This window comes from Choloepus didactylus, chromosome 18 (genome assembly GCF_015220235.1).
Source record: "Choloepus didactylus isolate mChoDid1 chromosome 18, mChoDid1.pri, whole genome shotgun sequence".
NCBI classification, from domain to species: domain Eukaryota; kingdom Metazoa; phylum Chordata; class Mammalia; order Pilosa; family Megalonychidae; genus Choloepus; species Choloepus didactylus.
In genome coordinates this window covers 26,538,446-26,562,104 of record NC_051324.1, presented here as the reverse complement: position 1 = coordinate 26,562,104, position 23,659 = coordinate 26,538,446, and the positions used below count along the sequence as shown (strand labels likewise).

The 23,659-nt window shown below is 49.3% G+C and overlaps 1 protein-coding gene across 9 annotated transcripts in view; it reads left to right on the top strand.

The window, feature by feature from the left end:
* Positions 1-16,893, top strand: part of KSR1 (kinase suppressor of ras 1) — a 170,322-nt gene extending 153,429 nt beyond the window's left edge. For 2 of the 9 annotated variants that reach the window (XM_037809510.1, XM_037809513.1), the window contains 3 exons: positions 1,610-1,743; positions 4,654-4,734; positions 6,755-9,888. In XM_037809510.1, the coding sequence (XP_037665438.1) occupies positions 1,610-1,743; positions 4,654-4,734; positions 6,755-6,833 (294 nt within the window). In that variant the 3' untranslated portion in view covers positions 6,834-9,888. Of the gene's footprint in view, positions 1-1,609; positions 1,744-3,051; positions 3,125-4,653; positions 4,735-5,772; positions 9,889-16,606 lie in introns of those variants that run through there. The other 7 variants (XM_037809514.1, XM_037809516.1, XM_037809512.1 and 4 more) reach the window with 6 other exon arrangements.
* Positions 16,894-23,659: the final 6,766 nt, after the last annotated feature.

The following is a 23,659-nucleotide window of genomic DNA, read 5'->3' as shown; positions in this document are numbered from 1 at the left end:
CTGATTCTCAATCTTCCATAGGTGACCTGTTTTATTCTCTCTGAAAATGTCTAGAATCTTCCCTTTTTCCTTTTTATAGTGAAATTTCATAAAGATATGTCTGAATATAGATTTGTTTTGTTTTGGTGAGGGCCCTTTATTGGGCTCTTAAAATCTGGAGACTCTTATTGAGTTCTTTCCAAGAAGTTTTCTTCTATTACTTATTTTATAATCTCCTGTCCTCTGGTTTCTTTATTTTCTCTTATAGGAGTTCCTATTCAACAGAATTTTGTCCTTATGAATGGAGTCTCCATGTCTAAACCTTATCTAAAACATCCTGTCCTCAATCTAGGGGATTTCCTTGACTTTGCCTTCTGGTAGTTCAAATAATGTTTTGTTTTTTTTTTCCAATTAATGTTTTGTCTCAGAAATTATATTTTTAATTCTTAAGCACGTCCTTATTTTCTGTTTTTTTTTTTTTTTTTTTTTGCACCTTGGTTTTGTTTTATGACTACAAGTAGCTTCTGGAGCCCCCCACCCCGCCCCCATTTCCTCAAGTTCAGTAACTCCATTACTTTTATTTCATTGAGGTCTCAGAAGAAGGTTGGAGAAGCAAGCTTTAATGTTCCATTTTGAACTGGAAGCACTGGAGCGTTTCTGAAATGCATCTTTGGTTTCTCTCTGGCTTTCCTGACATGATGGGAAACCTCATAGGTTCCTGTCATATTTGAGAACAAAAGCCTGGATGCTGGTTCTGGGTAGTGGGCATGCACTTCCTGCCTGTCCTGGGAGCACTTTCTGCCCCGTCCCGAGAGCACTTTCTGCCCCGTCCTGGGAGCACTTTCTGCCCCATTCTGGGAGCACTTTCTGCCCTGTTCTGGGAGTACTTTCTGCCCTGTCCTGAGAGCACTTTCTGCCCCATTCTGGGAGCACTTTCTGCAGGCCTGTATTCTCACAAGCTGTTTTCCTTAGTAGGAAGGCTGAAGGAGCATGCCGTGTACATGAGTGGATCCTGAGAGTCGATAGGCTGAAATATGAAAGGGAGAAGGGCTTTACCCCGTGGGTACCAACATCCACATGGGCAGCCCTGGGTCTCCGGGGTGGTGGCTGCTTGTTTGGGGACCAGCAGGTGCAGCTGCTTCTGCTGACTCTCAGTTTGATGCCTCTGTATTTAGTCCTTGTCACCCCCAGCCTCCATTCTCACTAACTGAGGTTCCCACCTCCATTGTAGCGCCATCACACACATTCCGGACATCTTTTTTGCCTGTCGGTACACTTCCTTCCACTTTCCATCTACTGAAGAGCAGTGATCCCATTTCTGATCTCTTTACCATTACCAATTTATCCAGCTTTAAACTCCATTACTTGTATTTCATTGAGGTCTCAGAAGAAGGTTGGAGAAGGAAGCTTTTATGTTTCATTTTCAACTGGAAGCACTGGAGCGTTTCTGAAATGCAGCTGTCAAACCTAGTTCAGGAAATGAACATGTCTCATTAACACCTGCAGGGTATTCAGGGGCCTACCAGCTAGGGGGTGGTGAGAGCATCAAAGGGACCCTGTGCAGATTGCCCCAACTGCCCCCCACCCCCACCCCAAGCAGTGTGTCCACTAATGCCAGCTCCATTCGCAGGAGATCCTGTCTGCCTGCTGGGCTTTTGACCTCCAGGAGAGGCCCAGCTTCACTGTGCTGATGGACATGCTGGAAAAACTGCCCAAGCTGAACCGGCGGCTCTCCCACCCTGGACACTTCTGGAAGTCAGCTGAGTAAGTACCACCTTGGTGAGTCAGAACTTGCCAGCCAGGCCCATGCAGCCTCTCTCGGGTTCTTAAGCGGCTCTCTCTGCCCTGTTTGCCTAAGACTTTGACCTCGGAAATACACAAAGCAGATTAGCCAGAAGGTGACCAGCCCCTTGCTCAAGCAATACTAAAATTTAATTTCCCAAGTGTATTTTGAAGACTCTTTTTGACAGGCAAGTGCCTCCAGTCTTCATCAGTGAAGAACTGCATGTCACTGATTATTAGACCAGAGCTGACACTGGGCCCAGGCCAGGCTAGGACAAGAAGATTCTGCCTAGGAGGGGGCTAGGTGGGGCCAGTTGGAGATCAGAGCAACGTGGGCAACTGAGCATCACCAAAATAAGCAGAGCCCAATATCGTTTAAAATGGTGCAGCCTCATAGAGCTTTATAGAACAGAAAGTCAGCACTGTCATGGGGACCCCATCACTTGGGTTTATGTGGTGCTTTGACCCTTGAAGCCCTTTCACCCCTTCTAGTTAACTCCAAAGTCAGGGCAGGGCTGGTCTTCCCCAGGCAGTGGAGCCATTGTCCTCTGTCCTGTCCTGTCGTGCTCCCTTTCTTCTTTGCCCCTCCTGTCCTGTTTGCCAGAACACGCAAAAAGAGACCCCAATCCTGCCACAAACGCTTCGCGAGAATCTGAGGGAGTCCTTCCTTTTTCTGGGCCTCAGTTTTCTGGTGTTTAAAAAGTGGAGGCTGGGCAAGATCAGAGTAGGAAAACTTTTTCTGTAAAGGGCCAGGTGGTAAATATTTTAGGCTTTGCAGGCCAAGGGGCAAATTTGAGGGATAAGTCTGTGCCTGGGATTTAAGTGCATCAGACAGCCGTGTGAAGTGATGGGAGAACCGTGTGCAGTCTCTGTCGCGGTGACACAGCCCTGCTGTTGCAGCGCGGACACAGCACAGACGGTGCACAAGCCAGCGGGTGTGGCTAAGCTCTAGTAAAGCTTTATTTATGGATGTGGAAATTTGAATTTCATAAAATTTTCATGTGTCATAAAATATTATTCCCCTTTTGCTCCTCTCTGCCCCCCAACTATTCGAAAATTTTCAAACCATTCTTAGCTCGCAGATCATATAAAAATAGGTCATGGGCCATGTTTGGCCCACAGGCTGGACCCCTGGACTGGAAGAAAGTTTTAGGCTATGGAAAGCTGTGGGGCACTTTCTAAGAGTGAAATCTCACACAGAGCCCCAGTGTAGAAAACAGATAAAGGGGAGCCACTCTGGGTGGGGTGGGGGTGGCAGCCCTGAGACACCCAGCCCTTGCACCCTTGTAGGTGGGCGCACACCCAGTTACAGCCCCAACTCCCTGAGGGGAGCAGTCTGCCCAATCTCACACCGGATGCCCAGGTATGTGGCCGCAGCAGCACTTTTCATCAGTCCCCGTTTCATCAGTTTAGTTGGTCTTAGAAGGCTGTTTTGGAACCAATCCATCCTAACTCTTTTTGGCATTCTCAGCTTTTATGTGTGTGTTGGATCTGTCATGTTCCTGTGTATCAAACTCTATTGGCATTAGGTGGGCTTTAGAGATTATCCTGTTAAAATTTCAACAGTGAATTAAGATGAACAATAGTGAGTATTCTTGGGGCAAGAGTCACCAAACTTTTTTCTGTAAAGGACCAGATAGTAAATGTTTTAGGCTTGTGGGCCACATGGCCTGGTTTGTGTGTTATTTTGTTTTATTTTGTTTGCAACCCTTTTTAAAATGCAAAAGCCATTTTTGTCTTGTGGCTGGATTTGGCTTGCACATAGTCTTGAGAAAGAACCAAACCAGGGCTCTAGCTGCAGGGGAGGAGAGGCCAGCATGGGTCACCTGAACAGAGGCTGCAAGTAAAGGACATTGTGGGAGAAACAGAGTAAACCTCGCTGATTTAGGCCAGGTAATGGGATGGTCCAATGAAGACGGTTTGGAATTAGGGAACACTATATTATGATGCAATATTACATTCAATATTTTGCTCTTAAGATGGATCAGAGGATGTTGCCATTTGAGATGAGGGTTTTGGTCAACCCTTGTGAGTGCCCCCAGACATCTGGGGATACACAGGTGGCCAGGGCTGGGCCTCTGCCAGCTGGGAGCTTATGATCTCACGGGACCACAGACCAGCAGGCAGGCACCGTAATAAAACCTTCATGCGGCTGTTCACCTCTGCATCCCCAGCTCCCAGCACAGTCCCAGGAGCGTTGTATTTGCTCAGTAAATAACTGGATGAATGAACGAGTGGGTGAACAATTACCATGTGCAAGGGCCACAAGAAAGCACAGGGCTCTGTGGAGTGCAGAGGGTCCACGCTGCCCACCTGGGGGGTTGAGGAAGACTCCAAAAGGGGGGCCGCTGCAGCTAGGTGTTGATCAAGAAGTATCCAGACATTTCAAGGAGGACAGCATGAGGAGGCAAGGCCAAGCTCTGACCTGGTTCTGTCAGACTATGGGCTCCTCACTTAACAACCCAGGCCCCAGTTTTCTCATCCACAAAAGGGAAGGCGAATGTTGATGTTCAGGAGCTGATTCAGGGTCCCTCAAAGACCATCTCGTCCCACCTTCTCCTCTCACAGGTGGCAAACTGAGTCGCCATTTGGACTGTTACCTGCCCCGAGTCATCTTTCTATTCCCCTGAAAGCAAAGCACGCCAGGGTACCCGAAGGGGACTGTGTCCAGAGCTTTGGTCATGATTGCCACTGTCTCCACGCTCAGCCTCTAATTCTCACTTTCTCTTTTCTTTTCCATCGGTCTTGTCGCTTCTTTGTTTTCGGGGGTGGTGGGTGCACTGGCCTGTCTTATCCCCTCTGCCCACCATCACGATTCCTGCGGCCCCTGCTCCACCTGTCTCATCACCTGCTGGGCCTGACCGGGCCCGACTGCGTTCTCTCCACCCCCAGCCGCTGGCGGAGCCGCTACTACGGGAAAGGACATTACGGTCACCCTGACTTTAAGAACGCCTGTCCGGTTCTGGAGGAATAGTGTGTTTTTTGCCATTTCTCCCATCTTCTGCCCGTGGCCCTTACCCCGTTGCACACCCTGCTCCCTGTTTTGTCGTTGCATCCCAGCTTCCGCATCTTTCCTTATCTCATGCCCATAAGCCAAAGTGATTCTCTTTCAGCTGAAATGGCCGGCAGGGGCCACACAGGGTTTATTTCTCTCAAAAGGCTGAGAGCAACCCCACTGTGTACAGCAGGCCCTCTGTCCCCAGACTGTGGCAGCTACACCTTGGGCCGACGGCTTATCCCTGGGTGGGAGAAAACTTGGATAGTGGGTCCAAGGCCCCAGGGTCCCACTGGCCAGAGCTCAAAGACAGGGAGTCCAGTGAGCAAAGACTGTAAGCTCCAAGAAGCCCCCTTTTTTTTTTTTAATTTTTATTTTGAAATAAATTCAAACTTACAGTAACAGTTGCAAAAATAATACAAACCCCATACACAGAACTCCAGCATACCCCAACCCTACTCCACCGATACCCCGGTCTACCAACTTTAATAGTTTGTCACCTTACCATCTCCTCTTTCCCTCCCTCCCTCCCTGTCTTCCATCATCTGTTGCTCTGTCTTCTGAACATATGAGAGCAAGTTGCACACATCCTTGAACAAATAATATAATTCACATATACAATTCCTATGAACAAGAATATTCATTTATGTAATCACATTATGTGTAGTTAAGAAGTTCAAGAAATTTAACATTGATGCAACAAGAAGCCCCTTTTGATAGTCCCCGCGTAAGTCAGTGGGGGGTTGCCGGCCGCCCCTGTTGAGCTCCTTTTTTCTGGGCATGACTGTGCCATGGGGGAGTCTGGAAAAGATTCCTTGAGCCCAAGCTCCTCTTCTGAGCTTACTCTGCTGCCAGGCCTGGGTGGTGGAGCTGGGGGTATCCCTCTCTCTCGCTGCAGGGAGAGAGGACGCCCCTACCCGGCTGCTCCAGCCAGGCCTCTCTGGCTCCCCGAGGCTCCCTCCGAGGGGTAGCTGGTCCTGACACTGCTCTCCCCCTTCTTGTCTCCCCTCCTGTAGGTTGTAGGCCTGGCCGCCTTGCATGTGCTGGGGCTTCCCTCCTCCTAATCGACCGCTCAGGATGTGACTTCCGCTAAAACGCCTAACGAGATGCGGCACTAACCCAGGGGATGCGATCTGCTGCTACAGTCTTCTCTCCCGAAACTTCTTTTGCTTGTTTGTTTGTAATACTGGCCCTCTGCCCCTCCTGCGTGTGCCTAACTGCTCAGCGGGAAGATCCCACTAACCCAGCTCCCCTCCAGGGTGGTTTGAGCAGCTTTTAACTCCCTTTCGGGATACAGCTTTTATTTCTCTCTCGGATTTTCTTCTGTGGGATGGGCTGGTTTTGTTTGGGTGGTCCTGTCTTGGAACTGACATTTTAACGAGGTTAAGCCCTGCCCCCTGAGCACACCAGCTCCCTTCCCCACTGGGTGTGTTCGTAGCACCCAGGGTAGGAGTTCAGAGCGTGGTCCTGGGCCACAGACAGCAGAACCACTGGTGTGCTCACTAAATGCAGATTCCTGGGCACCCCCCAAGGCCTGCTGAGTCCACATTTCTGGGGGCAGGCTCTGGGAATCTGCATTTTGACCAGCCTCCCAGATGCACCCCAAAGTTTGGGAGTCATTTCCAGAAGGAGTCCAAGATGTCCCTCTCGGTGCGGAAAGTCGGGTGTCTCTCTTCCCCGGGTCCACTCAGAACTAGAGACTTCCTGGGCTGCAAGTGAGAAAAGAGCTCAGATGAGCCCACGGCAGCTCCTGTGCACACTGGCTGATGGGGTCAGAGACGAGCTGACCCTGCTCTCCAAGTGGAGAGAGTAGTCAGGGCCCAAGACTTGACCCCTCCAGCCGAGAGTGACCAGGAGCAGCCGTGCCTCACTTTCCCTTCTTGGTGGGTGGCCTTGGCCAAGCTTCTGGAGCTGGCCCGCTGCTCACAGGGCAAGTGCTAACCTAATTCCAGTCGAGATCAGTGAGGCTGTAACCCTTGTCTTTCTTCCTCTTTGCAGCATTAACAGCAGTAAAGTGGTGCCCCGGTTTGAAAGGTTTGGCTTGGGCGTCCTGGAGTCCGGTCATCCAAAGGTGTAGCCAGGTGTGCAGGTTTTCTGCCGCCGGTTTATTTCTTTTTGTGTGTTTCTAAACCACCCCGCGCAACCACCATGACAAAAAACACTCTTTGAAGTGTCGGTCCCCTCCTCAGCCTGCGCTGCAGACCAGGAGCACGAGCCCTCCATGCAAAGTGTTTGTCCTCGAAAACACGCGGGTCCTGGAGATGGAGCCACACAGGCTGTCTCTTAAAATGATGCCACCAACAACCAAACCTGTCCAGACAGACAGCAAATGTTTACATGTATGTTTCTGCTGAGTGAACATGATGTTTTACAATAGGTAATAATAAAAACAGCCGGTGTCCCTGCGAAGGTGCACTGGCACCGTTGGCTGGGAGGGCGGAAGTGGCCGTCCCCTCTGGAGGACCTGCAGGCAGTGAGGAGCCCGTGCTGGGCCAGAAGCAAGAAAGGCCTCAAGTGGGAGCTTTCTTGGGGCACAGGGCGGTGGGGGGGGGACCACAAAGTTGGACGTGGCCTCTGCTTTGGCCCCAAACCCCACCAATGGGGAATTTCCCTCTACCCTATCAAAGGGATGCCGTCCCCTTCTTCATCTTGCAGAGGGTACGTGGTGAGGGGCCAAGCTGGATCACAGGGGTCGGAGGTCCTGGAGAGCTTGAGTTCACCTCCAACCTCTATAATCCAGCCCATTTCTGTGGAGGCGGACAGAATCCAGACTAACCCCTGGACTGATGTACTGGTTCGTAGCCTGTGACTGTGCAGGATAGGGAAGCCTCTGCAAACCTGTAGAGACTAAGGAGATGGGACCCAGGCAGCCCAGCAGCTGTGGGTCTTGACGGCCAGATCAGTGAGAACAAGGCGGGGAGGGGAGGGAGAGTGGGGGGCAGCGAGTGCCTGAGCCCACCCTTCCCAGCCACGTGCTGACTGGCCCTTTGGATACCCATCCTCAGAGGCACCAGAAGGCTTTGGGCTGCCCACCTCTTCCTCTTCCTCGGTCCTGCTGAAACCTCCTCCACTGTCTGGGCTCTCAGCTGAGAGGAGGTGACCTGTGGCCTCCCAACCCCTTTCAGTGAAACCCACCTGGCCAGCCATCCCTCACGCCCCCAATCTCCAGAGCCTTCCTAGGCACCCAGTTTGGCCTTGTGCCAGATTTGGGGAGACCCTTTGATGTGAGAGCACCCTGCCTGTCTTCCTTTGGAAATTGTCACCTAAAGAGAGAAGTTGCACAAGACAAAGAAGCTCTTTGTGGAGGTTTCATTACATTAGGCTCCAAAACCAGAAAAGCAAAAGCGTGATGGGAGTGTAGCTGTGATAGGATTCAGACCCACAATCTGTGACCGGGCCCTGAGCCCTGAGCTGAGGGAGGAGGCAGGTTACCCCCCAACCCCTTTCAGTGAGACACACTTGGCCAGGCCCTCGGTCTTGAGGGCCTTCCCAGGCACCACAGTCGCCATAGCGTCGTATAAGACGGGCTCCTCAGCCTAGAGGCTGTGGGGGTGCTGTCCCGCTCTCCTGGCCCAGTCCCCCTTGACCGACCACTACTTTAAAGCACCACTACGTGCAAATGTACCCCAAAGACCTTCCCAACAGCCCCCCCTGCCCATCAGCCTCCAGCCACAAACGGTAGCGCCTTAACCCTTTCCAGTTAGGGTGTGGGAGGAAGAAAGGGGAGCTGTCAGCCCATTAGCTTCAGCTTTCTGTGGTTGTGTTCCTGTCACCCCATCATCCCTGTGACCCCCACCCCAAAGCCCCCAGAATGTACCTGTCTCTCCTGTGGCCACGTCAGTCTCCCCCCCACGCTGCGCCTTTCCACAGGTGGCAGCCTGCATGCCTCTGGCCTCTCACACTTTGGGGTCATGTCCTGCTCACAGCCCCAGCTCAGTGCCAACGTTGGCCTTCCGTCAGGCAAGAGTGAACCCGTGGACAAACCACTGGGCCCCAGTCAGCTGAGAACTTCCCCTTCCCCTGCCTCCAGGGCAAAGGAGGCTCCCAGCCCACGGAGGGTCGGCTTAGTTGTTTTTGTTTTTTTATTTTTGCTTTTCTTTCTTGTAAACATCCTATCCTCAGATCACATCAATTCCAGAAGCTTTCGTTGAGTGCCTGCTGTGTACCCCGTCTTCTGCAAGTGCTGGGGACCCAGAAATGGGAACACTCCATCCTTGCCCTTAAGGCACTGACAGTGGGGGAGTGGCTCTGATATCTGCAAGAACCCAGAAGCCACTAAGCCCCCAGGGGGTGGGAGTGAGGGACACCCCCACCCCAAGACCCTGGGCAGTCTCTCAGCCCTCAGCCTGCACCACCGCACTGCCCGATGTCTAAGAAACTCCTGAGGAAATTCACCCCGTGGCCCCCTTCTCCCTCTGTGTGTTGAAGTGACTGTGAATGGAGGGTAGGAAGCCCCGCTTGCCCTTCTGTGTGATCTCCCCCGTCCACCCTGGAAACACACGGAGGATGACAGATACTGTGAATTCAGCCCTTGCCAACTGTGAAGGGGACGGAGATGCCGAGGGGGACTCCTTGAGAGAGCTCTTGGGGGCCGAGGCGGTTCCCTCCAGGGTCTGTGAGAGCGGAGCCCCCAGTTCCCAGCCTGGCCTCCGCTGCCCGAGGGTCCCCCTCCCTGCTGCCTTTAACTCCCAGAGCCGTCAGCCCCCGTCCCCACCCCCGGGTTTCCCTCGAGCTTGAATCCTAGCTAGTTCCTGGTTAGTGACAAAGTTGACCCCTCCCTTGTCACCAAACTGAGCACGTGTGCGGGGCTCTGGGATCCCTGCGCTGCCCCGCACCATCTCTCCCCGTGGTCACCGGGGCTGGGAGCACTGACGGCGCGTCCTTGTTACTCTGTGTCCCCAGGGGGCTGGGGGACTTAAATGTGAAGCTGGCTGGGGGCCTGCGAGATGCTGCCGCGGCCGCCAGGGCTTCAGCAGCCTGTGCAGACCCAGCGCCTTCTGAGGCCACGAGGGACACACTCGCTTTTTCAAATGTGATGTAAAATTTGTACAGTAAAGTTTTTATATTTTCTATCAACTACATTTGTCTTCCAGAAATGCTATTAATTTAAATTAAAATGGTTAGTATTAACAGACGTGCTGTATTTGTTTTTTGTTGGTGTTTTTTGTTGTTTTTGCCACTGGCGAGAAGACACCCTTTGTGGCTGGACTGGGTGTCTGGAGTCTGTGAATAAAGTTCTACCCCAAGGTGACCAGGGCTCGCGTCTGTTTGGTCAGCTCCAGGTGAGTGTCAGAGGCGGTCCTGCCCTGGGACAGGTGGCAGGGAGGACAGGAACAGAGGGCTTGGGGGCGGTGGGAACCCCTCTGGGGATAAGTTGTTCCTTTCAAAGGAAGACAGGTTATGCGAGGCCCGTGCAGGCAGGTATTTCTAAGCAGAGGGGGACAGGGGGAAGAACCTGCTGTAAAGACACATGACACACACAGGAAGATTCAACCAACGGCCGCAACACCCGTCAGCAGACCCAGACCTGGTGTTCCGGTTTGCTAATGCTGCCATTATGCAAAATACCAGAAATGGATTGGCTTTTATAAAGGGGTTTTATTTGGTGACAAATTTACAGTCTGAAGGCCATGAAAATGTCCAAATTAAGGCATCAACACAAGTATACCGTCACCAAAGGAAGGCCAATGGTGTCCAGAAAGCCTCTGTTAGCTGGGAAGGCACGTGGCTGGTGTCTGCTGATCTCGGATTTTGTTCCAGCTTCTCTCTCAGCTCCTGTGCATTATTCAAAATTTTGCTCTTGGGGTGTTTTGTCCTCTTTTAGCTTCTCCGGAGCAAACTCTGGGCTAGCATAAGTCTGCTTTCAATGACCGTCTCCAAAATGTCTCTCTCAGTTGCTCTGAGGTCCTTCTGTTCATGAGGTCTTATAGGACTCCAGTGATTAAATCACGACCCACCCTGAATGGGCGGGGTCCATTTCTCCATGGAAGTTATTCAATCAAATGTTTCACCCACAGTTGACTGAGTCACATCTCCATGGAAACAAGGATTCCAACCTAATCAACACTAATAAGTCTGCCCACACAAGATTGCATCAAAGAACATGGTGTTTGGGGGGGACATAATACATCCAAACTGGCACACCTGGTCATGAGAGTCTCCCAGCTGGGAGTTGTCTTTGCCCTATAGAGAAGCCTTGGCAGGGGTGGGGGGCCCTTCACCCAAATCCAGTTTCTAGGACCCTGCAGAGAGGGGCTTTGGAGGTTGGGGTGAGCAGAGCAGGCAGAGCAGTAGGGGAGCCAGCATTGGTGGGGCCCCAGCTATGAGCCAGGGAGGTGTTTCCCATCCGTTTTCTCACCTTGATCTAACCCTCACAACCATGCCCTGAGGGAGGAAGCCTCGTGATTTTTCACCTGAGGAAAATGAGGCACAGAGAGGTTAAGATATTCACCCAAGGTCACAGAGCTGGTGGGTGGCTAGTCCAGGACTCAGTCCTGTGATTTTGACTAGAAACCCCCTCTTGTCCTCAATTGAAGAACTTCCTGATCAGGTGTCTGCTGAGTACCTACTGTGTGCAAGAGATGGCCCTAAGTGCTGAGGACACAGGAAAAGTAGAGCCTTTGCCTTCATCCACGAGTCGATGCATCCCAGGAGAAGGGGGTCCTTCCATCTGCCTGGCAGGCTTTACGGAGGAAGAGGCTTTGGAGCTAAGTTGGATGAATAAATATGTCTGATGCATATAAGCAAGAAGAAGGCATTTCTATCTACTAAGAACAGCATATGCAAGGGCTCAAAGGTCTGGGAACAAATGGTGTGCTTGGGAAACCACAGGTATAAAAGCTGTTGTAAGGTGGGAACTGGGGAGTAAATGGACTCATCCTGAAGGGAATCCTGTAGGGGCCAGACCAAAGAGTTTATGCTTTTACCTTATGGCCCTAGGGAGACATTGAAAGTTCTTGAGCTGGAAAAGACCGTAATCAGATTTATGTTTTAGATGTAGAGATGGATTGGGGATGGGGGCTAAACCAGAGGAAGCAAGGGACACTGGGCAAGGTGAGATGTGAAGGAAAGGTGAGTCTGAGAAAATCCCCCAAGGTTCTGCTTTTCTGACCTGTGGATGGCAGAGTCATTCACTGAGGATGTGAGGCCTAGGAACGTGCTTAGGGGACATCCTGGTGGCAGATGCCCGTAGACAGAACCCGGGAGGAAGGGCTGGGCTGGGGGTTGATGTGGCAATTGGTAGCATATTTGAAGCCACAGGTGTTTGTGAAATTGATGTGAATAATAACTGGCCCACTGCTGGTTCTTGCCAAAACCTTCATTTCTTCTCTGCTTGGGAACAGATCTGGACCACAGGTCCCAGCCTCCCTGCTAGAGTTCTGCCCAATGGAATGTGAACGTCTGCCCCTTAAAAACTTCCCACAAGCCCATCTGTCTTCATTCCCCCTTTCTGCTGGCCGGAGCGGAGACCCTCCAAGGGCAGCTTTGGAGCCCTTGTCGAGGATGGTGGCACCCCAGCCTGTGTGTCTGAAAGGCTGGAGGACGGCCACCCTGCCAGGCTGTTCACTTGCCCAGGGCTGCCATGTGAGCAAGAAGAGAATGCCACTGAGATTGAGGCACTTGACGTTCTTGGGTCTACTTTTTATAGTTAACCTATTCTACAATTGCATTGTTTTAGACAATAACAGTAATAGCAGGTGAGTATTGAGTTCCAGACATTCTGCTGACCACGGGGCACACATGCGATGTCATCCTCATGACCCTCCGAGGGGAGGTTCTATTATTCACTCCGTTTCGTAGTTGAGGGACAGGCCCAGGGAGGTTATACAGCCAGCAAGTGGCAGAGGCATGATTCGAACCCAGGCTTCCCCAACTCTAACACCTGGTGTCTTAAGTTTTTTTCCACTTCATTAGTTTTTTTTTATTTTTTTAATTTATTTTTTTTTTAATTTTTATTGGGATTGTTCAGATACCATACAATTATCCAAAGATCCAAAGTGTACAATCAGTTGCCCCTGGTACCTCATACAGCTGTGCATCCATCACCACACTTAATTTTTGTTCAATTTTTAGAATCTTTTCATTACTTCAGACAAGAAATAAAGTGAAAGATGGAAAAAAAAAAGAAAAAAAAAAAGGAAGAAAAAGAAAAGGAAACTCGAATCCTCCCATATCCCTAACCAACCCCCCTCAATTGTTGACTCATAGTGTTGGTATAGTACATTTATTACTGTCTATGAAAGAATGTTGAAATACTACAAACTGTAGTATATAGTTTGCAATAGGTACATATTTCTTCCCTATATGTCCCTCTATTATTAACTTCTAGTTGTATTGTCATACATTTGTTCTGGTTCATGGAAGAGTTTTCTAATATTTGTACAATTAATCATGGACGTTGCCCACCATAGGATTCAGTTTTATACATTCCCATCTTTTGACCTCCAACTTTCCTTCTGGTGACATATATGACTCTGAGCTTCCCGTTTCCACCTCATTCACACACCATTTGGCGCTGTTAGTTATTCTCACATCTTGCTACCGACACCCCTGTTCATTTCCAAACATTTAAGTTCATCCTAATTGAACATTCTGCTCATACTAAGCAACCACTCCCCATTCTTAAGCCTCGTCCTATATCTTGGTACCTTATATTTCATGTCTGTGAGTTTACATATTATAATTAGTTCCTATCAGTGAGACCCTGCAATAATTGTCCTTATGTGTCTGGCTTATTTCACTCAGTATATTGCCCTTGAAGTTTTGACATCAACCCGTTTTTTTTTTAAGATGGTTTTGTTCACACACCATACATTTCATCCTAAGTAAACAATCAATGGTTCTCTGTATGGTCACATATTTATGTGTTCACCACCTTCACCACTATCTATATAAGGGCATCTACATTTCTTCCACAAGGCAGGAGGGAGCGTCAAAGAAGGTAGAGAGGGAAAAGAAAGAGGGAAAAAATGACAGCTAGGAAGTAGCAAAAGGAAAAGTAACCTTAAATCAAAGTAGGGTAAAGAGTCAGACACCACCACCAATGTTAAGCGTCTAACATGCCTCCCCTATCCCCCCCCCCTTATCTGCGTTTACCTTGGTATATCACCTTTTGTTACATTGAAGGAAACATAATACAATGATTCTATTAGTTACAGTCTCTAGTTTATGCTGATTGCATCCCTCCCCCAATGCCTCCCCATTTTTAACACCTTGCAAGGTTGACATTTGCTTGTTCTCCCTCGTAAAAGAACATATTTGTACATTTTATCACAATTGTTGAATACTCTAGATTTCACCAAGTTACACAGTCCCAGTCATTATCTTTCCTCCTTTCTTCTGGTGTCTCACATGCTCCCAACCTTCCTCTCTCAACCGTATACATAGCTATCTTTGTTCAGTGTACTTACCTTGCTGCGCTACCATCTCCCAAAATTGTGTTCCAAACCACACACTCCCATCTTCTGCCTCTTGAGATCTGCCGTTGTATGTTTTCATTGTGTCTTTCATCTCTTGTGTTGTGCCTTTCATTTCCATAGATTCTACTAGTTGTTTTTTTGAACTTTCAATTTCTGCCTTATATATGCCCAGTGTTTTCTTTACAGCCTCTATCTCTTTTGTGAAATATTCTCTAAACTTTTTGAATTGATTTAGCATTAGTTGTTTAAATTCCTGTATCTCAGTTGAAGTGTATGTTTGTCCCTTTGACTGGGTCATAGCTTCGTTTTTGTTAGTGTAGGTTGTAGTTTTCTGTTGTCTAGGCATCTGACCTCCTAGGCCACCCCAATCAGGTTTTCCCAGACGAGAACAGGTTCAGGTGACAGAAGGAGGAAATATTCAGTATCTGGTTTCCCTGATGGTTTTTCTTAGAGGATTAATACACCTGTGCTTTTCTGCTTTTCTGTTCGGCAGATGCAGCCTGTCACTGCCTGTGTAAGAGGTGTGGCCTGTGGCTCTCCTCCCCCAGGCTTTGGGGTCTGGTTCCGGAAAGGCAGGCAGTAGAGCTGGGCCCTTCCCTTTCCTCTTGGGAAGCTATGCCCCCTCCAGAGAGGTCATCTGCATATCAATAAGTTCTTTGTTTCTCTGACTCTGCTGATCAAAGTGTTTTGATTTTAAAATGGCTGAGGCTGTCCTTACTGCAAACAGCTGAAAGTGGCTACGGGCTGAAAGCGGCTGCGGTTTTCTCCACAGAGAGAGAAAGGGACAGAAAAGCTCCCAGATTCACCCGTCAGCCTCTGGGCTCCCCATCCTGAGACAGATATGTCCCCCGACTCTCCCAAAGGTCAGTTGTCCCCAAAAGCCTCTGTCTGCTTGTTGAGGATTCGCTGTCTGTATTGAGCAGTTAACATTAAAACCCCAGTTGGAGCTGGGCTGAGAGAGTCCTGCTCTCTAGCACCACGAGGCTTCTGTGAGGGAGGGGCTCTCGGCTCTCAGCGCGGGTCCACAGTTTTACTTACAGATTTTATGCTACAATCTCGGGCATTCCTCCCAATTCAGGTTGGTGGATGATGAGTGGACAGTCACGTTTGTCTCCCCACAGTTATTCCAGGTTATTTACTAGTTTTTTGGTCATTTATGAATTGTTCCTGGGGGAACTAACAGTCTTCCACTCCTCTCTATGCCGCCATCTTTTCTCCTCTCCCATTAGATGTTTTTAAATTAGAGGAGTTGTTAGGGTCCATTGTAATGTCAAACATTACTGAAAAGATAAGAAAAATGTTAATACCCACCCCCCCCCCCCACACACACCCCTCCTTCTAATCCCTCTGTTTTAAGATTAGCATGTTAAGCCTGGAGAGTCTGCTTCCCCATCTCCATTAATACATACAAACGTGGGTTTGGGTTTGTAGTTGTTTCATTAAACAACCAATCACATCATATGTTTCATCTAGGATGTGATAGCATAAACATCATATCATATAAATTATTTTTTTCTCCTGAAACTTGTTTGTGCATGTATCAGGGCCAACCCTCCCAGTCCACATATGTGGATCCATTTTAGTGTTTTCAATAGCTGCATAAATATCCCATAGTTTGTGTAACTGATTGATGGACACTCCCCCAGACCTCTAAGAACCACTTTTCACTGGTTTCATCTGCTTAACTGTTATACCCTTTAACCTGCCTGCACCCAACACACACACACACACACACACACATGGACTTCCCATGCCCAGGCCCAGGAAGACTGAAGGTGGGCAGTTTGTGTTTGCATTCAGAGCCTCCTGCCCGTGGCTCCCTATCTTCAGCTGTCTTCTGCTGTATCTGCTCCCGGCCCTCATCCCCATCTCCTCCGGGCTTCTCCGGCCTCCTTCTCTGACCACGATGAGGCGCCTCTTCCTCCCTCCCTCCCTGTCCCGCCCCCCCCCCCCCCCCCCACACACACACAGGGCTTCTCCATAAGGCTCTGGAGCCTGGGCACTCCAGGCACAGAGGCTTCATGACTTTTAACCACCCCAGACCTTGGCTGGATCCAAAGGGTTCCTGGGAGGGAAGGAGGAAGGGAGGCAGGGAGGGATGTGGGCCAGAGACCCCCCCAGAGGAGCCGGATACTGCCCTCTGTCCCTCCTTTGGGGGTGGAAGGTGCGAGGCACAGAGCTGTGGGGATGTCTGTGTGTGTGTGGTGCTGAGGATGTGCTCCTCAAGTCCTTCCCTAACCCCCTCCATCTATAAAGACCGCTCCCCTCAAGGCGCTCTGTCCCCCAACTCTGCCACTTGTCCTAGGTCTCATAGAAACAAATGGCCGACATTTGTATAGCACTTTACACATTTCCTTGGCACTTTGACATGCAACAACTCATCCTGCCCTCTCAAGAGCCCCTGGCAAAGCCCCTTTGTCTCTGTTTCCAGGTGAAGGCACTGAAGTTTGAAGAGGTTGACTTGCCCACGTTCACCGGTGGTCTGCAAGCACCCGAGTTTCCGTCCCAGCACAGGGCATGTGGAGGGAGCCGGCGGGTCCCCGCGCCTGGGTGCTGTGCCAGAGTGACGCCTGCTTCGCCAGCCTTGCTTCCCTGGGCTGCTGCACGGCACCACGGCACCCTGCTCATCCCCGTCTCTAACGGTCCCGCTGCGGGGACACCAGCACCCCTGGTCTTGGCACTGTTGACACTTCACCCCACCCCCCACCCCCCAGCTCAGAGGACCCCACCTGCAGGTGTATTTTGTTTGGCCTGCATTTTAAGAAATATATTTTTAAATTAGCAGCCAGTATTTAAAAATAAGAAGAGTTCACATAAAATCTGGAGTTCTGGCTTCTTTGGACAGTACTGGGCTGGTCTCCTTGGGGCAGCCATCGCTGCAGCTCAGCAATATGCAGGGCAGTTTTGGTCCTCTTTAAGATGAGCCCCTCAACAACCTGCCCTCCCGTCACTGGGCCTGGGTCTTCTTGCCTTGCACTGTCTTTTTCCCGGGGGAAGAGGAAAATGACACATTTCTTATACAATCAAAAATGGGAGCTTGATAAGCTGGCCTTTGAGGCCCCTGAGTTTCTTCCAGCCCACTTACATCACCTACCTGAGCCCTGTGGGCAAGTGAGACATTCCAGGTATTTAGAGACCCACCAATCCCAGAGGATGTCGGCCGGAAACAAGGGGTAAGTCCGCAGGTGCGAGCTGGTAGACGATCAGCCCTTTGCTGGAGGACAGTGGTTCTCAAGCGTGGTCTGGGGACCACCAGCCTCAGCATCACTTGGGAATTGTTAGAAATGGAAATTCTTGGACCCCACCCTGGCTGGTCCTGCATCTGAAACTCCAGGAGAGGAGCCTAGCCATCTGTTTCGAGAGTTTGAGACCCCTATCTAGTCTGAGTGTAAGTAGGAGAGGGATTTGGGTCGGTTTTGTTTTGCTCTGTTTATTTTTTATTTTTGTTTTTTAAATTTTTTATTTCTTTTAATTTTTTTTCTTTGTTATCATTTTTTGCTGTTATTGTTTTTTATCTTGTTTTCATTTTTGCTCTGCTTACAGACTTTGGTTTTGAGACCTCTCCTCCTTCTCTGTGTTACTCCAGGCTCTAAGGGACACAGATGCTGACACCACTAGGAGACAGGGGATAGATACTGGCACCATTAGCAGCTTGGGGGAGAGGGAAGCAGAATTGGACCTAAATAAGCCAGCCTGTCCCTTGGCCCTCAGAGAGCCTGGGATCTGCGGGATCAGGCCCAGGTAGCACTCTCTGGCTACAGCCTTCTTTTCAAGTCAACGTCCGCCTGGTAGGGGTAGAGTGGAGGATGCTGTCAGAGGCCCTGCCACTCAGGCCACTACAGTGAGCACAAAGAGGGGAGGGGGAGGTAATCCAGGCCCTTAAAGAACTTAGTTTCCTAGGACTGCTGTGACAAAGAACTACAAACTGGGGGTTTAAAGAAATACAAATGTATTCTCACACAGTTCTGGGAGGTAGAAGTCCAAAATCAAGGTGTCAGCAGGATCTGAAGGTTCTAGGAAGAATCCAAAACAGCCTTGTACGACGGATGAAGCTGATGAAACAGGGACTGATGAAAAGTGCTGCTGCGGCCACACACCTGGGCATCCGGTGTGAGATTGGGCAGGCAGCTTCTCTCAGGGAGTTGGGGCTGTAACTGGGTGTGCGGCCACCTACAAGGGTGCAAGGGCTCGTGCCTCAGGGCTGCCACCCCCACCCCACCCAGAGCAGCTCCCCTTTATCTGTTTTATACATTAGGGCTCTGTGTGAGAGTTCACTCTTAGAAAGTGCCACACATTGGTGCCATCCGGACTGTTCCACCACCTCTGCCCACCCTGAGTGTTTTATGTTGAGTATTTTGGGACCACTTGCACACAGAGGGGTGGGCGGATGGGACAACCAATGGGAATTGATTGCATGTCTTAGAAATGGGATGACAGCTTCCAGACTGACCAGGTGTCTGCCGAGACCTCTTATCTCGGTGAAGTTAGTAAGACCTCACCCGGCCTTACTACAGCTCTCTACTTGGATAACAAAGCTGTAAAACAGCCCTTCCCCTAACACAAGTGGCCGATCACTCAGTCTGTCTCTGACGGACCTCCACCACCCAGGCCCAGGCCGAGCTCTCCCCTTACCCTGCCTTCTGCCTCGCTTGCCCGGCCTCTTTCCCTTGAGCCTCACCTGGTCTAGTCCTTCCTCTTGGCTGCCCAACGGTCTGTCAAAAACACTGACCGATGACCTCATTCCTCTGCTTACACCCTGGCTGGGACTCCTTGGGGTGCTCAGAAGAAAGTCCAGACTCCTCCTGGCACCCAGCCCCTGCCTATCCCCGGCACCCCCTGTTGCAGGACCTCCCTCTGGGCCTCTGCCCTCCAGCCACGTGGCCGTGCTCCTCCACCCCTTAGCCCTGCCGTCCACGGCAAGGACAAGACTACCCTTCAAGACTCAGCCCAAGAGCTACCTCCTCGCTGAAGTCTAACCTGGCTGTCACCATGGGTCAGATGTGTGAAAGCACAGACACCATTTACCGAGAACTCACTCCAAGCCGGGCACTGTTTGGAGAGACTTCCGAACAACACCTCACTTAATCCTCACAATAACCTTGGGAAATGGGGCCATTTTACAGCTGAGAGAAGGAGGGCTGGAAATGTAAGCGGCTTGCCAGGTTTCGCCCAGCTGTCATCCCTCCCTGAAAGCTGGATAAACACTTCCTTGGTGGCATTTAACACTTTACATAACCACCAGCGCTCATGGATTATGAGCCCGTGGAAGGAAAGGGCGAGGTCTATTGATCTGTGGTCGGTTAATGCTTCCAGCGAGAAACTAGACTGTGTTTCTCCAAGGGAGTTTCAATCACCTCTCGCACCAGAATCCCCTGGGCTCAGAGGAGGCCTCCCCGGAAGGGCCGAGGCTCAGGCTTTGGGGTCCTATTCACACGGTCGTCTATTTTTGAAAAGTAAGATTAAGTAAGTAAAGTAAATAAGATGGTGAAGTAAGATTCTTTTTCTTAAAGGGGTCCCTAAGTTGTCATCTTCAGGCCCCACAAGACCCAGATCTGCATGGGGTATTTGTTGAAAACACAGACACCCTGCCATACCCTACACTGCTGAATCCCATTCACAGGGGTGATTCCTGTACCACCGAAGTTTGAGTCCCCCAGTGCTTGGTACATCGGCTTTAGATTCCAAAGGACAGCCAGGGGCTGGGGCAGTGTCTTCTAGTGTCCACCTTTGCCTGGAAAATGGCTGATGACTGTGGGAGAGGTCTCCTGAGCTCTGAATGGTTTCAATCCCCTCTCACCAGGCCAAGACCAGCTCGGCCAGGTGCATGAGGGTTCAGCTGGAGGGAGGAGAGGCAGGGGCTGGGGCCAGCGGAGGCGGGGAGCCTGGAGGCCTGAACCCTCCCCTCACCATGGCCCCTTTCCTGCCTCACAAAGGGATCCTTGTCTCCTTCCCTTCCAAGCCAAGCCGCCTCTCTCTTTCCCCTCAAAGAAGTGTCCTCATCCAGATCTGATCAGTTTCGATTCTGGCTGGAGGAAATCGCTGCCACTGTGCAGAAAGGGCAGGCCTGGGGTGCAGGTGGAGCCCGGTTGTTAGGTCTTCTGGAGACGCCTGGCTGCCTTCTGATGTGCCTTACAGATGCCGCTGGCGCAACAGCTCATGTGACTCTTTCTTTGCCAAGAAGAGACCAAGAGAAATGACTATACACGTTGGAGAAGGGACTTGGGGAAGACAGCGGAAAGATTTTGCTGCTGGAGAATGTTCTCTCCAGAGCATGCAGAGTTTCCCTCCCTGAAAGTCCGAGGGCAGTGGGAGCGTCAGCCGGATGCTGGAGGTGTCTTGTCGGACGAAAGGGTTCTGGGGACTCCTTATTGCACAGCCTCTTCGGGGTGGTAGACGGCGTCTCTCCATCTTCACCAAAGAGGCGTCTATCTCTCCTGCTGACATATGGCAGGGCCATATGTTTTTTTAACTCTGAAATACACAAAAAGTTGAGTTCCTTGGGCCTATCTCAAGTTGTTTTTAACATTTTGAGGTGTACTTTCCATATAGCGAAAAGCACAGAACTTAAGTGCATACTTTGGTGAGTTTTGACAAGTGTGTACATCCCCAAGTGACCCATGCCCTTATCAAGATAATAGAACATTTCTATCACCCCAGAAAGATCCCTCCTGCCCAGTTAACCCCTATCTCCTCCCAGCAGCAACCACTGTTCGATTTCTTCTCTTATAGATTAGTTTTTCCTCTTCTAGGACTTCATATCAATGAAAGCATTCAGCATGTACATTTTTGTATCTGCCTTCTTTTGTTCAACATATTTTTTGAGGCTTATCCATGTTGCATTTATCAGTAGTTTGTTCACTTTTATTGCTGAATAGTACCCTATTCTATGGCTATACTAAAATATGTTCATCCATTTGCTTTTGGATGGGCACTGGACTGTTTCCATTTGAGGCTATTATTATAAAGCTGTTGTGAAAGTCTTTGTGTAGACATATGATTTCATTTACTTTAAATAAATACTTAGGAGTGGAATTGCTGGGTCACAGAGAAGGTGTGGTTAACTTTATGATAAACTACTGGAACAATTTCCAAAGCATTTTACCAGTTAACACTCTCGCTGGCAACGTTTGAAAGTTTTAGTTGCTCCCATATCCTTGCCAACATTTAGTGTTGGCATTCTTTTTTATTGTAGCTATTTTAGCAGGTTGATGAGCAGAAGTTTTAAATTTTGACAAAGTCTATTTTATCATTTTTTAATTTTATGGTTGGTGCCTTTGGGTGCTAAGAACCCTTTGCTTATTCCAAGTTTACAAAAATACCCACCTATTTTTATTTTTCTAAAAGCTTTGTAGTTTCAGGTTTTACATTTGGGTCTGTGATCAATTTCTTGTTAATATTTTGTGTGTGGTGTGAGGTATGGATCAGGGTTCAATTTTTTCCACATGCTTAGCTAGTTGGCCTAGCACCATCTGTTTAAAAAATTTCTTTCCACATTGAATTGCTTTGGTGCCTTCTTTGAAAATGAATTGACCAAATTAGAGTGAGCCTATTTCTGGACCTTCTGTTCCATTGACCTATTTATCTATCTCTATAACACCACCATACTGTCCAAATTATACTAGTGTTATAAGAAGTCAGGGAATCAGGATGGTGTGAATTATCTAACTTTGTTCTTTTCTTTCAAGATTGTTTTGGCTCATCGAGGTCCTTTCCCTTTCCATATAAATTTTAGAATCAGCTTGTTAATTTTCACAAGAAAAGTCTGCTGGGACATTGATTTGGCTTTGCTGTGCTCTTGAGAAGCCTGTGTAACCTACTATTGTTCCATAAATGGCGATAGGGTCAAATTGATGTGTTGGTCAAATCTTCTGTATCTTTAGTGATTTTCTATTTGTTCTCTCAATTACTGAAAACTTAGGTGAGGAAATCCTCAATTATAATTGTAGATTTACCTATTTCAAAACTGTTTTGTCAGTTTTGCTTCAAGTATTTTGAAGTTTCATTATTAGATACATACACTTTTAAGATTGCTATGTCCCTTTGAGGAGCTGACCCCCTTATCATTAAGAAATATGAGACATATTCCTCTTGATCTCTAGTAGCATTTCTTGCCCTTAAATCTACTTTGTCTGACGTACTATAGCCATAGCGGCTTTCCATATGCTTCGCGTGGTATAACTTTTCTTTCCATTCACTTTTAATCAACTTGTATCTTTATAAAGTATTTTTCTTGTAAACAGCAGATAGCTGGGGATAGAAATCAGAGTTTGAACACAGAAGCAAAACTACCAAAACACATGTATATTATTATGTATTATACTATTATAGGAATTTGAGGGAGTTGGTTAAGTCATCGTCTGTGTCTGAAGTCAGCAGGCCAAGCAGCCCAGAAGGGGATATGGACGTGAAGGGGAAGGTGTGTGAATAAAGGACAGCTGGAGCCTGTGAGGGTGGGACAAACATTGAGCTCTCACTGCCTCCACCTCTGTCCTGGGGAAGGGGTGCCCTGCAGGAGGGGCAGGTGCCTTCTGACCCCTGACTGGTCTTACCTGGCTCCATTCCTGGGCACACTGCAGGGACCTGGTCGACCTGGGGTAAAATTATTGTCAAAAGCCCCCACCTCCCTCTCGCCCTCCCTCCCTGGCCTCTTCAGCTGGTCTTTGTTTCAGCCACAAGCATATTTCTCTTAATGAGTGCTGGAACCAATTAAAGGGAGTTTATTTAATATGCCTTCTCCCATGTCACTTAGAATGTTCTGTGATGTCCAAGACTTCCCTTCAACCCCTCACACTGTTCTAAAGCTCATAAAAAAAGGAAGAGAGGAGAAGAGGAAAAGGACAGAAATTCAAAGGAGGGGTGTCAGAAGCTCTTAGGGGCCCACTGTGTCCCAGGATTAAAATCTCCATTGCAGCATTTTTCCTATGTGTGTAACATTTCTTTCCTCATGATTTTTCTTTTTTATGTGAGGAATGGAATTTTAAAGAGAGAAATACTCTTTTTGAGACCCTAAGTGTCCATCTGTAGTTCAAGCTGCTGCTAATTAGCTGTGTGACCTTGGGTATGTCCCTTGGGCTCTGTGTGCCTCAGTTTCCCTGTGTGTGAAATGGGTACAACCAGGCCTTACCCCCAGAGTGGTGGTGGTGAATCTGGGGGTGTACACCAGCCCCTTCTAGTGCTCCCGTTTCTTTCTGGACGCTGTGACCTGCATGCTGGGGAGGCACCGTCACATGGCACAGCACAGTGTTCTCTAGAAACCTGCTGTCTTTTCCATGTGGTTGGAAAATTTTGAAGCTCTGTGAAGCATAGTGGGGGGGGAGGGCAGGGCACAGGGGTTGAGGAGGAAAGGTCCCTGGGGCTGGGCGTCCCTGCTTCCCTCTCCCTGGGTCCCACCCTCACCCCAACACCCCCCACTCCTCCCCAGCACCCTACCTTTCTCTCTTCAGACTACTTCCTCTTGCTCCTGGCTCCTCCCCACTTAATTACC